Source organism: Equus asinus, chromosome 13, assembly GCF_041296235.1.
Source record: "Equus asinus isolate D_3611 breed Donkey chromosome 13, EquAss-T2T_v2, whole genome shotgun sequence".
NCBI classification, from domain to species: Eukaryota; Metazoa; Chordata; class Mammalia; order Perissodactyla; family Equidae; genus Equus; species Equus asinus.
The window spans coordinates 37,776,752-37,792,925 of record NC_091802.1 but is presented as its reverse complement, the minus strand read 5'-3'; the positions used below and the strand labels follow the sequence as shown (position 1 = coordinate 37,792,925).

General features: G+C 40.1%; 1 protein-coding gene across 1 annotated transcript in view; it reads right to left on the bottom strand.

The window, feature by feature from the left end:
- SKAP1 (src kinase associated phosphoprotein 1) overlaps positions 1–16,174 on the bottom strand; it is a 256,565-nt gene that overhangs the window by 199,353 nt on the left and 41,038 nt on the right. The window contains exon 3 of the mRNA XM_044744416.2: positions 2,074–2,099. Within this exon, the coding sequence (XP_044600351.1) occupies positions 2,074–2,099 (26 nt within the window). The remainder of the gene's footprint in view (positions 1–2,073; positions 2,100–16,174) is intronic.

Genomic DNA, 16,174 nt, shown 5'->3' with positions numbered 1-16,174 from the left:
CTCCACAGAGGATCCTGCCGTAGATAAAAATGCTAGGAAGTTCGGGGCTCTCGTTTCTTTCCTTTCTCACTCCCTTCCCAATACTACCTCATCTTCCAGGGCTTTTTAAATTCTTCTGCCAGTTGTTCTCTTTCTTACACGTTCCTATTCTTTTCCTAATCCTAAATGGTCCTGTAGAACCTTATATAGACCTGTTACTGCTCCCAACCACTCTACCAGTTTCTGAAGCACACAACCAAGATCTTACCAAAGGGGAAAGTAAAAGATACTCCTTCTTCTTCCTCAAAAAAATGTCTTGGGGGGAGGAGCAAGGCTGGGGGAAAGACATGCAAGCATGGGTTTTTCTACTTCATCTTTCCTCACATTTACTTCCAAATGAGCAAAAACTTTACTACATATATGCACCCATTGTCAAGAAGCAAATACAGATTTCTGTTCTAAATAAACTCTTTTCAATTGTCCCCTTGGCTGCCCCACTTCTGCCCTCTCTCTCAGAGAGACAGGCTGTGTAGAAGTGACCCTATGCTGGAAGGTGACTGCAAGGCCATAGGACAACAATCTGGTAAGACGTGCCTTTGTCTTCTTACTCCCATATAGTCTCTTGCATTAAGCTCCAAAATTATATTCTCTTCTCAACACATTACTACACCACATTTCTGACACTAATTCTTTATTTCTCCTTTAGGTAATTAATTCAACCCTCACAGTTCCATTCATTTCTGCCAGTTCACATTCATGTTTGGCCCCCTGTGGATTTTGGTTAACATCTGTTAAACCCTGAACTATCGGGCCATTCCATGAATAGCATATTTCACATTTTGCAAAGCAAATACTACAATATTACATACAATTCTTTATTCTCAAAATATATTTTCAGCCATAAATGCTTTAGGACAGTGAGATATACAGTAAAATCACATCATATTATTTAAAGTATTATAAATAATACGACTAACTTACAAGAGTTGAAAAGCTTTAAAAACATAAGATTTCTATTTCTTAAAGTTGGTTTTTAAAGAAAACCTTATATACACTTGAAATACACTAAAACAAAGCATAAGCTAGGAAAACTAGCATTTTAATAAAATTAGTATCATCACTCACAATTTGAATTTCTTTAAGGTATTACTGCCCATTGAGATTGGATATATTGACAACATTAAGAATAAAAAGTATTGGAAAAGTGTACAAATAGTTTAAAAAGTTATAGAGCAAAATAGTTCAAATAGCTAGCTGCAAGTTTAAAAATCTCTGAGAAAATAAAAATCCCCCATTTATAATAAGATAATTAATATTCAGAATGATGTCTCCAACATTCTCAACCACAGCACTAAAAAGAAAGGAGGCATGTACTTTAAAGACACCCTTCAAACTGTTTAAATTCAGAAAAATATTCCAATTTTGAGCCTTTTTAAAATGTGTTCTAATCCTTTTTTTTTTTTTTTAATTTTGCACACAGCTGTCTGTTGTACTCTTTAGAACCATGCCAGATGCTGGGTTCATCAAGCAAAAGCAGGAAAACAATGGTTTGAAAGCAATTAGGAGCACCAAGGCTGCAGAGAGGCTCATATTAAAATGTGATAACACTGTTCTAGTGGGAATTTCAACACGGCTCCATTTCTGACATTTCTCTGCTGCCAGACAGACAGGCTGTGCGGAAGAGCACTGTGATCGAGGAGGTAACATACTGGAATTTATTTCTGGAGCCACTGAAGGATTAGCTGAATTGGAGCTCTCCCAAGGTTTTTATTATGGACTCAGCCACCATTTTATTTAATGCTAGTGGATTCTGTTGGCATCTAACAAAGCTCAAGGAATAAAAGCATATTACAGCTTTGGTTTTATAAAATAATCTAGCACCAACCCACTCAGAAAGCAGAAGCATCAGAGCCTTTTGTTGCTAAAAAGCAGAGGAGGGGGGCGCAGCAGGGTGAAGGTTAATTAAACACTCCACTAACTTTCCCCAGAAATGGCTAATGCCACTCTGCAGAGAAGCTTATTGCAAAGAGACAGAAGTAAACAATACCACCTACACATTTTTAATGTAAAACCATAAACTGTCCGAGTACTCACCTTGGAGCTGAAAGTTCCAGTGGTACCTGAAATTCAAGGAAAAGAAAAGAGATAGGTCAAACTTACATTTCTCAATCTTAGTTGGCATATGGTAGCTATGGCACCCAGTGAGAAAAGCTGGCTAAATAGTCAACAACCAGTCAAAGCCACTCCCCACTTTGAGGAAAAACAAAGTGTTGTCCCTGAGATTTGAAAGATTCTCAAAGGCTTGAAAGCGGCATTTAACTTACTATAACTCCTTAGAGAACTTTGACCATGTTGCTGGAAAGATCCTAAGAGGTTACCTAGCCATGGTGCAGGCTTCTCATCAGGACCTCTACAGGCTTTGAACAGGACAATTCTTTGTTGTGACAACCTGTCCTGTATATCACAGGACAATCAGCATCACTGGTCCTGGGCACCAAATAGCAGTGGCACCACCAGTTGTTATGACAACCAAAACCTCACCCCCTCCAACACATCCTCAAATACTTCTAGGCCTAAATTCTTAACTTTACAGATGAAGCATGAACAACTGACTCAAGGTCATCTAACATTTTAATGTCTGAGCCAAGACTGGGACTTTTGCAGTCCACTGTGACATTCCATCTCCTCTTTTATTTTAGGAAATGATTGGCAAAACCGACAACTCTTTAAGTCTTAAAACTAATGAAATGGCACTGGTGGAAAGGATCATTTGTAAGTCACTTATTTGGAATCTAAATTGCACTCCCCCCACCACCCCCACAGAAACAATGTTATATATGGTGACTACCCACAAAAGTCTATTGTCCTTTGGATTCCATTTCCTCCTGCATTCACAGGAACCTTACATTATTCCATATCGATTTTCTCTTGTATATATTCAACCTCTTCCTCTCAACTTGGCTCCTTGCATCAGCATTTATGCTCATATAAAGAAATCAAACCCTCCCTCGCTGCCTACACATCCCTCCATCTGCTGGCCTCTTTCCCTTCACATCACAGTGAAATTTTCAAAAGCGTTGTCTACAGTTTCTCTCTTTAGTTCCTCACCTCCCACTCATCTTTGACACACTCCAATCTTGGTTACGGTAACCACACACTAATTCTTGCTATGGACATAGTGACCTCCATGCCACTCAATAAAATGAATCTTTTGCTTTCCTCATCTTGACCTCTCAGGAGAGTGTATGTGCATATGAACATCTTTTTTTCTGGGGAGAGAGTCCATAGTTTTTATCAAATGCTTAAAAGGATCCATAACCCAAAAAAGATTAAGAAAAAGGCAACATATAGGTGATCACGGTGTCTTCCAGTAGACAGATGACTGAAATAAGGTGTGGCTTCTTTACGGAGGAACACCAGTCCAGTGAGCATCTAGGTACTTCTTCATAAGATAAAAATTCAGAAAATGGGGAATAAGGAGATCAGTGGTGAGTATGTTGCCATAATCAGAGATGAATTGGTGGGAAATTATCAGAGATGAGGAAGAGAAGGTGGAGAAGAAACCTCACTTTTCTTGTGCCTTTCCTTTGCCAGAACAGTTCTGGGCTGGCAATCAGGTGAAGGGAACGTCAAATACTTGGGTTAGAAGGCAAGGAAAGTTGAGGCAGCTTTGACATCTGTAGTGTAAGAGGAGAGAGGGAATAAGAGGAGGAAGCAGTATGTAAAGCTGTAACAGCTGGGGAGAAGAGCATCCATGTCAATGCAAGGACATATGGAACAGGCTGTAAAAATGAGTCGTACATATTAGCACGATAGGTAAGTCTCCACCTAGCAGACAGTGCAGCTTCCCATTGTACCTGGTGACTATGAAGAGTTTTCTGTAAAACACAGCTAATCAAGCAAATTGTCAAAGGGGTGAGCAATTTTCCATCTTCTCTTGAGGCAATGCCTTAGTCCTCGATTCCAATCGTTACCCAACCTCTAATTCAACATAAATAGAAATTAGGGTGTGAGCGTGTGCAAGTGTGTATTGTATGTGTTTGCATTCCTCTTTCCAAAACATTAATGAAGGCAACAGCAGGAACTCTGCTAACCAACGTTGTTCTCATTTACTGACCCAGAAAAAACCTGGCCAAGCAGTGGCAGTTAAAAGGCCAACTCTTGGCAAATTGTTAAATAGGTAAAATATGTTATTGATGATCTCAGCTTCTTCTTTTGTCCTTTCTCCCCACAATCCTCACTCCAAATCACACGCACTTTTTTTCAGTTCCCTTCTCTACCTATCATAAAATGCCCCTGGGTCCTGGTTTCCCTTGTTAGTTAAGATCTTATAAGTTCATATACACATGTACCAAGAGTACTGCTTCTGACAATAGTAGCTGTATCTTAAGAACGCTGATTACAGAGAAAGAATTCAATTTAACAGTAGCAAATAAAATAGCAGGTCCACCTGGTTGATGTTAAACAGCAAAATCTGCTTTGTTCTCGGTGATACTGTAATCAAATATTCTGGTCAATAAAAATCATATGTAGAACTTGCCATGGAATGGCAGGAAGTGGAATGTTAGTGCCCTTCTTTCTCAGAAGGTATAAAACCATCCTGCTACCCTATCCCTTTTCTCTCTCTTCTCATTCTAGGTATTAATTATGTAACAACTCTAAAGAAAGTCTGTTAAAACACACAGACACACACACATCTCCTCTATCCCACAGCTCACAGAGGACTCTTCTAAAAGGAGAGGCCCAAAGGTGAACAGTCTCATCCCTCACTAGAAGGTGCTATGGATTATTCTCTGCTGGACACATTAAAGTCTTGATCTTGTCTTGTTAAACATATCCTATGGATGCCCTTCATCATATCCTCTGGAAAGATGATTCCGCACTAGAGAATTCTACACTCTTTAGGAGGCATTTAGTCAAATCCTGCCAACGTCTTCTAATTCTTATCCTTCACTCTGAAAACAATTATCCCTTAGCCAGAGACTCCAACAAGTCTGAAACTAGAAATTTTAAACCCAAATATAAAGACCACAATAGAAGTATATAGAAGAAAAACCATACAAACACACACAGAGAGTTGTGTTTATCCTAAAAGCCTCTGAGAATTTCATATCGGGCCTGTGCAGACAGATAACAAGCACTTCTTTAATCTTCTCTTTGAAGCTTCGGCTCCAATCCTGAAGGGAAGCTATCGCTCCTCTGCAATACCCATACTCAACATCATCAGGTCCAGGCAAATGATACTTGAAACTGGAAAAAGATGAGGACAGAATGAGCGGCGAGAAAATGCTGCATCCATATTGACGATTATTATTTTCACATTCAGTTAAAATAAATCCATCTTTACCTGTGCCTCCAAAAACGAAAACGGAAGAATAAAATTTCACAACATTTAGTCTACTCTACAGAATAGAATCTTGAAAACTTAGAGTTATATTACATGCAAGACAAAGTTCACTATTCATGTTTTTAAATTAAAGAGGTTTGAATTGAACTTTAGTTTAGGGAAAGGTACACTAAGAAAATTGCACCCATCATATTGAGGGCACCTTGAGGAGCAGCAGCAGCTATAGTAGTCATAGTAATGATAATAAGAACACTGCTAAGATTTTTGGAACATATTGTTGGGCACAGTTCTAGGCACTTCTATTAACTCACTTCCTCACCACTCTTACCCTGTTATTACGCCCATTTTATAAATGAGGAAACTGAGATGTTGAGAGGTGCGATAACTTGCCTGTGCTTATACAACTAGTAAATGAGGCAGACAAGTTTCCAGTCCTAGAAACCAGTTCCAGAACAGTCACTCTGATAAAAAATTAAGGAGGAAAGTCTTGAAAATATAATCTAACTTAAAAACACTCAGCAAAATTGATTCTTTCTCTAAACACATTTTACTATTGTAACAGAATTCAGTTACTCAATGAACAAATATTTATTGAATGTCTTCTATATGAGAAGTCCCTTGCTCTGGTGCCATGGATGAAATGGCGACTAAAATAGATATGGTCTAGGGGCTGGCCCTGTGGCCAAGTGGTTAAGTTCGCACGCTCTGCTGCAGGCAGCCCAGTGTTTCGTTGGTTCGAATCCTGGGCGCGGATATGGCACTGCTCATCAAACCACGCTGAGGCAGCGTCCCACATGCCACAACTAGAAGGACCCACAATGAAGAATATACAAGTATGTACTGGGGGGCTTTGGGGAGAAAAAGGAAAAAAATAAAATCTTTAAAATAGATATGGTCTATCTACAGATACATTTCAGCGTCTTTCAAACTGCAAACATACTGTTCTGGTTTGCCCCTCAAGATTCACAGGATACCGGGGACCAGCCCCATGGCCTAGTGGTTAAATTCAGTGCACTCTACTTCAGTGGGCTCGGTTTGGTTCCCAGGTGTGGGCCTACACCACTCATTGGCAGCCATGCTGTGGCAGCAACCCACATACAAACTGAGGAAGACTGGCAACAGATTTTAGCTTAGGGCAAATCTTCCTCAGGAAAAAAAAAATCACAGAGTATTGCATTTCCGCTAAAAATGAGGCTGTTGACTCTTAATCATTAGATTAGGGGTTGGGGGTGGGTATCAGATACTTGACCATGGAGCTAACCAATGAACATAGTTACTGAGATTAAAGCACTCAGAGCTTTAACCACTCAGCTGGCTAATTAGATAGATCCTGGTGAAGTAGGTAAGACAAACAGCTATAACTATCCTCATATTCCTGGAAATATCTACTATTCCACTTTGTAATTATAATAAAAAATTGACATACTCAATACAACATAAGCTAGGCATTGCACTATGTATATGTTTTACATGTATTATTTTATTTACTCTCCATCACAACCCTACAAGGTCAGTGCTATTATCATCCCCATTTTACAGACGAGGAAATTGAGACTCAAGAAGGGCAAACAACTTGACCAAGATCACATAGCTATTAAGTGGCAGAACCAAGATTTGTATCCAGGTCTGCCTGGTTCCAGAGCCCAAGCTGTTAAATTCCATATTAACTGCTTTTCTGTTGGCTGTAACACAGAAGACAAATCTAGGATTAAGAGAAGGCATAACTGCTTTGTCAAGCAGCCTAGTATCAGGAGTAGTTAGATCAGAGGTCTTTAACTTGGAGTCCGTAGTTGAGCTCTGGGAGATTCATGAACTCCCTAAAATTGTGGGTGAAAAGTAATACGTGTTTTCTTTTCCCTTGAAGAAGAGTCCATAAACTTCACTAGATTTCCAAAAATGTCATTAACTCTCTCCCTCAAAAATGATAAGACCCTCTGGGTTAGATGAATAAGGTTGTAATGGCATTATAAAATTAGCTATCTAGAAAGGCCAACATCTGTAATGTCATAAATCTAGAACATCCAGAGGAATTTGTTTTGCAACTAAAGTATTAAAAGTGTTATTCTACCTGTGGCTTATGGAGATTTAGAACACATCATACCTTCCCTGCCTTGGCAAACCACCTGCCAAACAAAATCAAATCTCTTCTTGATGATTTAAGGATGTCCAAATTAGAAGTTGTTTTTGTACCAAAACAGTGGTGCTTTCTAAATGGATAGGCTGTCTGTCTACCATACTCAATGTCCAGAAACTTCTTCCATTTTGCTCTTGACCATCTCTGTTCTTCTAATGGCTGTTTCCAAACAGACTGCAAAGACTAACACTGAAGTGTTATCTGGCATTAGAGATGGAATCTTAGGATTCAGATGGACACCTGGTTGAGCAGGGCTTCAATGGCAAGTTGATAAGACTAGGAAAAAACTTGCAACTGATCGTGAGCAGTGAGCCACATGGTAGAGACTGGTTGATGCTCAAGGAAATGGCTTCTCTGAACAATGCTAATAATCTGTACACTGTAGATATTTCCTATAACCTCTTTTCTCACTTGGGAAGATTCACTTGATTTCGAATTCTCTTTCTACTACCAATGTTCCATCTACTACCTTGCAAGAAGGAATAGGCAAGTGGCAAAGAGTAATATGTCCAGTGACACCCAAGAACAGAAATGGGATAACAGCACCATCTGGTGGAAGGCTCTGGTGGAGAGACTGGCATCAGAGGCCTGGCACCCATGGGTCAGGGTACCAGCCTTAGAAAGAGTTGGGCAGGAATGAGAAGCTCCCTGGAGGGGAGCTGGTGCCTCCTCTAGCCCCAGTTCCTTCCATCCATCCAAAGTGCAAGACCTAGTGCCTGCCTACAATAACTTTACAATCTAGTCTAAAATACGAGCTATTTACACATGAAGAGATGTCAGTCTAAAATAGTAAATAAAAAATACTATAGTAATAACAGACAATAAGCATATAACTCAAGTAATAGAAAGACCTGCCATAAGAAGGTCCTGGGTTCTTTTTTGGAATGTAATAACCACCCCAGAAGACAACACAGTGTTGTCCTATTTACAAAATATAATGGTCACAATTAAACTTTTATTAAATAATAAACTGTTGACAGTGTTACCCATGACTAAAAAAAAATTTTTAAAGAAGTCTATTTCGAGACAATAAAAAAAGAAATAAAATAAAAATTAAATAAAACCTTATTCACCACTAGAGTCTTCTGTAATACTTTCTCTGCATGAAATTCCTGCTACGGTCAATCCAACATTCACTCTGGATACTGGCAGTAAGAGACCTGGGAGCTCTTCTTGATTAGTCAATGATTACATTCTTTCATTGCAACACTGGAAACCTATATTCTAATATTTTTTTGCCTACATTCTAGCATTAAGACCGCAGATTGTGGTTGTCTGTCGACACAATCCCCATACTCCCTGGATGTAAGAGGCAACCAAATATAACTCGATAAACTATTAAAGAAAAATGCTGGCCAGGTATGTTGTAGAAAAATAAAAGACGCTAAATGTCAGGTCAGAGTTTAGACTTTTTTTTTTCTTTCTGTAGATAAAAGAGAACAACTGAAGGGTTGGTTGGTGGGTTTGCTTGTTTTCAAGGATAGGGAATCATGTCCACTGTGATAAAATCCAGCAGAAATATGCAGTTGGGATGGGAGGGAGAGGAGCTGAGGGGCAGTTTAGGAAACTACTGGAGAGCGAGACAAGGGACAAGAAATTTGATAATAGACTTGGAAGCAGGCTGGGGATAGAGCTTCAAGAGGGAAGTCAGAAAGGCGTCTTCGTTCCATTCACATACAAAGAACTCCAGCTGATTACTGTATTTTAAACTGTAGTATCTTTGGCTCTTGCCCTGCCATTTTTGTCACTGTTGATGCTTGGAACCTAATTTTGCTTTATTTTTTGCTTGTTTCAGGTTAATAGCTACTGTTGGACCAGCAAGACTCCTAGCTATCTGATTAGTGAATAACCCATAACCGGATGACTCTGTGACTGTGGACCATATACTCACTGAGTTTTACAGCTGGAAGGAGATAGAAGGTCATGTAATTTAACCCCTTTCTTTACAGATGAGAAAAAAGAAGCATGGAGAGGTTATCTGATTGCACCATAGGGTTTAAAAGTCCACACGTGGAGCTACCACAGTTTATCTTGTGCAGAATCCGGGGCAGTTCGAAACGATATTCATTTGAAGATTCCTTTGACGTTTTCCTTATCAACATGGTCACATTATTCACCTGAGAGCAAACGTTATGCAAAAATTTTAAGCTGAACTAGTTTTTAGAGCTCAGCTAGGCAGGGTGGATTTCTCAACATTAACATGGCAACATCCCCTCTATATCTCAAGTTACGAATACTGCATTCATTCTCTCAAATGTTAATAAGTCTTCACTATTTGCCAGACACTCTGCAAGCGATCGAGAACACAGAAAGCCTGAACGGTGGGCCAGTTTGGCTGAATGGTCAAATTGTGCAGAAGTGATGTTGCTGGCCCAAAACACACACAAAGTAAAAACTGAGGCCAGAAGAACCCAGGTCTGGCTAATGCCAGAACCTGTCTTACTGCCTGCAGATAAGGGTTGCTGAGGGAGGATCTGGATTCAGATAGAGGAGGATGCCTGGCCGGGGAGGGGAGGGTCACAGAGAGGCCAGGCCCAGGAGGCAGAGGGAGGCCAGGCAGAGGAGCCAGGTCCATCAGAGCAGGTGGCAGAGGCCCAAGGCAGACATGTTTAAGGAGGGGGCAGGGCATGATTCTGAGTGGGTTCCAATCTGAAACCCTCTGTTAAATCTTGTGAAGTAGGCTATGATGTTGTGCAGGAGTGAGAGGCAATATGATAAGGTAAAGACTGGTAAGGATTTTAAGGGGAAAAAAACATTGAGGAAAATTGGAAAAGTTGCTGAAATGAGGCATGTAAAATAAGCCCCAGGCATCATTAAGGGTTCAGTTGAGGTTGGAGACTAAGATTTACTGAGGCAGCAATGTGATTGTGTAATTTTTCTCCAGCACTAATTAGCTGCCCGGGTGCATGAGCAGAGAAGGCGGACAGTTGAACTGATCCAAGGTTAGGATTTTCCTAGGCTTGTGAGATGAAAGGACAAGAGAGTAAGAGAAGACTGGAGGAGCATGCCATGGAGCTCAGGCTGGCCCAGGAAGAAACCCATGGCCAAAGACTTGACTATAATGTCTGTACATATTAAATACTTTTAACAATCAATTAAAATATTCAAAGACAGGATATTTCATTATTAGGTAGATATCACTATTCTACCCAGACCTCTCCTACCTTGTGTTTCCTGTTTCAACAGTTGACATCTCCATTTGCCCAACTGAAACTTAGGAATCATGCCTTTACTTCTTTATCTGTTTCTGTGTATATCCCATCCATCACCAAGACCCGTAGATTCTACTCCCCTCACATCTTTTTAATCTATCTCCTCTCCATCTCTACAGGAAGTGAATTCATTCAAGCCTTCAAAACGTCTCACCCAGATCAATGTAACCACGTCCCAAGCGGTCAACCTCCCCCCTTGCTCCTCTCTGACCCACTCTCCTCAGTGCTGATGCAGAAGGAAGTGCAGTGACTGTGAAGAGGAGAGGCTTTGCAGACAGATCTGATTGGAGTCTCAGCTCCTCCATCTTCTAGCTGTGAGACTTTAGCTGCAGCCTCAGTTTCCTCAACTTTAAAATAGAAATCATAACCATACCTGCCTTGTATGGTTCTTGGGAGGATTAACTGAGATAACACATACAAAGAACTGAGTACACTGTGTCGGTTATTATGTCCTTAGCACCATCGTTATTCTAATGACCAAAAATGCAAACCCAGTCCTAACATGCCCCTCCATGAAATCCTTCAGTGGCTCACCCCAGCCCTCAGGTTCTCCCCTGCTCTGCTCACACTCCTGCTCTCACAGGTTGCTGCTCTCTCCCCCAGTACGCTTTTCCCTTTGTGCACCTCCTTCTTCTAGTGAACCCTTGGTGGTCCTTTGAGGCTCAGCTTGGTCTCCTGTGTTAGGTGCTCCCACAGCACACCTGTGCACACCTTTCAGCACCACCTGTAACACTGCACTACAACTTTCATGGCTGTCCACGTCACTGAGCCCTCAAGGGGCAGTGCTTGTGCTCACTAAATGCTTGCTAAATAAGTGAATGGAGGTGAGAAACAGAAGAGCTGTCTGAGTTCAGCATGAGGGGGTGTAGTGTGCATTTCTGGGAGGGTTGGAGACAAGGCTAGAGAGGCAGGCAGAAGGCAAGGCTCTCCAAGCAATGCTATAGGCTGTGGATTTTATCCCAAATAAGATAGGAAGGGGTACCTTCATTTTCCTCTGAATTACTCACACAAAGGCAAGAGGGAAGAAAAAAGAAAGAAAATCAAAGGAAGGGAAGAAAAGGAAGAAGAGAAAGATAAAAATAAGAAAAAATTTTTCCCCAAAAGCCTGGCTTCAAAGACTAACCACAAGATGACGAGCAAAAATATACTTCAAAAGACATGACCGAAAACACATCATAGTGTCAAGAATCCAATGTATAAATACAATTAATTTATTTCCTCATTAAAAGCTTTCATGAAGAAAATGATTTAATACAGATGCTAAAGCTACTGACACAGATTAATTGCAAAATAACAACAGAATCCTAATTAAAGACATAATATTCATACTGCGCCAAAATTTGAATAAATATATAAATACAGAATCTAGAAATAAGGCTTCCACTGGCAACCACTCTAACAACTGCAGTGAATTACTGAAATTGTCAAGAAACTCCTACTCTTGTGTGTATACTTTCTTTCAGTTAAGAACTGAGATGTACACAGAAATTCAGAAATCATTTTCAAATTATTTCACAGTTTCGCCCTCAACATGACTTTTTTCCTATTTGTACAAGATTCTATCCTAAAATATAATTTTTCTTATTTCTTTCTTTGTGCAGTACCTACCGCAGTCACACTCAAACCCTTACAGAAGGTGCCCAGTTATCTAAATCATAAAGAATGGAACTGACTTTGATCTAAAGGCTAATGACCATGTGACCATTTCTATGGCTGTATCAATACAGGTCAAGGGGCACGAGCAGTTCAACTACAATCAACCAGTCAATCCTAGGACTTATCTGACCCATCGTGAGGCCAGAACTTCTGGTTCTGTCTCACGTCAAAGGATTCTCCAGCATCAGAAATGTCTTTGCTGGTTGCCAGGCCACAGGGAAGCCCACAAGAGAGCAGGCCAAGGGAAGGACCAAGGCCATTTGCTACGGACCATATCTCCATCGCTCACCCTAGAAGCTAATTAGGTTGGAAAGTTGTCAGCTACTCACTGTTCCTAAGCCCTGCGGGTAAAATTTTCCTGTCAATTACCCCCAATCACGCTGGGGGACCCTCCTCACCACCCAAACCCAGAGCCTCTACTCACACTTCCCAGGCAAATCCTTCTTCCTCCCTTCCCCTTCACTGTTAAAATTCATTTGAAAACCAAAGTAGTCTCTTATCTAAAAAAAAAAAAAAAAATGTGGTCTTCTGATAAAGACTTTTACATATACTTCCTTAATTTTAAGAATCTCCTGAAGCCCTTGTTGAAATATGAAGTCCCAGGGTCCACAGAGACCTAGTAAATTAGTATCTCCAGGATAGGGACCTAGAAATCTGAAATTTACCAAGAACCCAGGTAATTCACATGATCGAGCAAGTCTGGAAAACACTGTAAAGGAAAGGGGTATTTTTCCAGCAGTTGCCTGTTAAAAGAATTCTAGACAGGCAGCTCCCAGTTCAAGTGTTGTATCTCCAGTCGTTTGAACTCTGGAATGCGTTTCCCTAATGAAACAAAGTAATGGATAGTGGTAGGTTTTCTGGGCCAGCTTAAAAACTTTACTACTTGTTAGTAAAGTAAATCTTGTTAATGGATCTGAAATATAGTAAATACAATCTTTATTTTACAAACCAATCGCATTTCAAAATTGAAACATAAAGTCAGCTGTTTAGAATGTATTTTCCGATAGACACAAACTTCTGAGAAGTGGTTAGGTTACCTGACTATCCGTAAAAGCTTATTAAGCCTATAACAAACCAAAGCCAGCTATAGAACCAAGAATATAAAATGAGCTTGGTGTCTTCAAAGCAAAAGGTAATGGGAAAGAGAATTGATTTGGCTTCCTTCTCTGGGCATAGGGAGCATAGGCAACCTTTGAGATTCTTATCCTCTCTCCCTTTGCAACTATCTCCTGCCTCCCAGTGACCTCAGCCCGGGTGCCAAGGACCCACATGTTACCCATAGCTCCCTACAAAAGCATCAGCTTACCCACCCCTCCCCTGTGCTTTACTCTCCCAAATTATCTACCTCTCCTCCCCAAATCCAGTCAAAATTCTCATTTCCATGGTTTGGTTCCATCCTATCTTTTCAGCTACATCTCCCATTATTCCCTTATACCTAATATACAGAATCACCCTTTGGTTTCCAAACATGGCTAAAGTTTATCTCCTCTGCATCTGAGCACCTGTTATTTTGTGTGCAATGTATCTCACCAAAAACCTATCCCTTTCAACCAATGTCCAAGCCATGATGTCATCTCACCTATGAAGGCTTCTTACAGCCCACCAACCAGAAGTGATCTCTTTCTCTGGGATTTCATAGTACAATCTATATGTACCTCTTCTAGAACTTTAGCCACAATATACCTTAGATTATAGTTTTTTGTGCATCCTTTTATATCCTTCCCATCAGGTTGTAAATTTCTTGGGAACATTTTTTCAGTATCTAGCATGTGACATGCAGTATATTAGGCACTTTTATAAGCATAAAAATAATCCTACAAGGTGGTTGTATTGCATGATTATTTGGTTTACCCTGTTCAAAAATAAGCTACAGGGGGACTGGAACTTGTGCCATGTTCACCACAAAAATGCTTCGCACATAGCATATGCTCAATAAACATTTGTTGAACGAATAAGCAACTGAGTGAATGAAGTGGCATTATTCACTTTTTATGACGAAACTGAACCTCAATAAGTGTGCTGGCCCAACAATCATACTGCCTGGGTTCATGGCCCAATTCCAGAACCTAATAGCTATGTAACCTTGAGAAAGTCGATTGCCTCCCTGGATCTCAGTTTTCTCATCTGTTAAAAGGGAATTATAACACTATCCACCTCATACATCCGTTGTGAGGATTAAATGAGATAATGTGTGTAAAGCCCTTGATCCTGGACTAAGCATATGGTACACGTGTGATAAACCTTAGCCAGGACTGTTATTCTTAAGTTGCAGAGGTAAAGTCCTCATTCTTCCTGAGGAAAAGGATCCTCCATGATTTTATAACCCTCAGCGTACCTAGCCCATGCATTGCCTATAACAGAGGTTCGACAAACTTATGAGGCATTGAATTTCTTCAGCATACATGATCTTAACCAAAAATTAGAAGAAAACCATTAAATAGGGCTAATGCACATGACTGTACAATCAAGTCTCTTAACCCTCCAGGTAAGTTTGTATTTTAAAAGAGGGTGAGGAACCCAAATGAATCTCTAAACGGTGAAAGCCCAGGTATGTAAATAATTGAAACCAAACATTTCAGGCCTTCTAGAGAAGAGATCTATGGGTAGTGGTCTCTATGCTGGCCCTGTCCCTGAGTTTGGCCACTCATTGACCCAAGAACTTCTTGAAAAACAGAGATATGTCTTATGTGACATTGGCTTGACCACCTGGCATCATGCCCAACAAAGAGTAAACAAATAACCAGTATATATTTTTTAAGTAAATTAACTGCTTCCGGTTTGTAATGCTGACCCTGCTTTTAGTTGATTCCATTTCTCTTTATGACCAACATAAAAATCAATCATGGCGACTGATGTTTTGAGAAGGAGGAAGCGAATGGTTTACTCAAGCACCATCACTTTGGAAAACTAGGCCCACAAATGCAAACGTTTTACTAAATAGTCACACAGGGTGTAGATAACCCTTTTCTAATGAAGGATTCATCCCATGTCAGTTCAGTTGAGCTCAAAGGGACAGTATCTTAGAAATGGAAGTTGTTCCATCAGTGATACCTCATCTCATGAAGACCTTGAGAACGAACTTCCTTTATGTAAAAAAAAATGTGTTTTAGAAAAGTCATCATAAATCACTCAGAGGACTGCTATATCTCATATGGCTCAAAAATCATTTCTCTACCGTGTGTGTGTGCGTGTGTGTGTGTAGACTCAGAATAAAACACCCCCAAATACAGCTGTTTATTTGCAGAGAAGTCACTCAAGGCTATGCTGCCCAAGTAAAGCCTAATTTTCTCCTTCTACATCTCTTCTCCCTTCAGCACCAACTCCTTTCCCACCTGGAAACCAAATATTCTTTGCAGTCAAATGCTCTGCCACTGAGCTATACCCCCCTAATATTCTTTGGATCTTAAGTCCCTACCCCTTTCTAAACAGGAAAGACTCAGGTATCAGTGAACTATGATTAAACACATACTCACTGTAGAGAGTTGGAAAATACAAATAAACAAAAAGGGGAAATTAAAAATCACTCAAACTCCACTTGCCAGAGATTATTATCATTAATATTTCCGTGTATTTTTCAGGCTTTTTTGGCGAGTTTTTCTATGTATTTTTAACCTACTTTTTCACTTATGGTATATCTTATTGTTCTATAGATCAATAAATCTTTTTATATAGCATGGATGATTAATTTATCACTTTTTTTAAAGTTTCCCCTGTCAACAGAATGGAGGAGCAGAATAAACTAGAACAGGGAGAAACTTGACGCGGAGAAGCAGAAAAGAGAATTCTGCAATACTCTGAGTAAGACTTTCTGAAGGCTCAAGTTCAGCCAGTGAGAAAAGGAAAAGA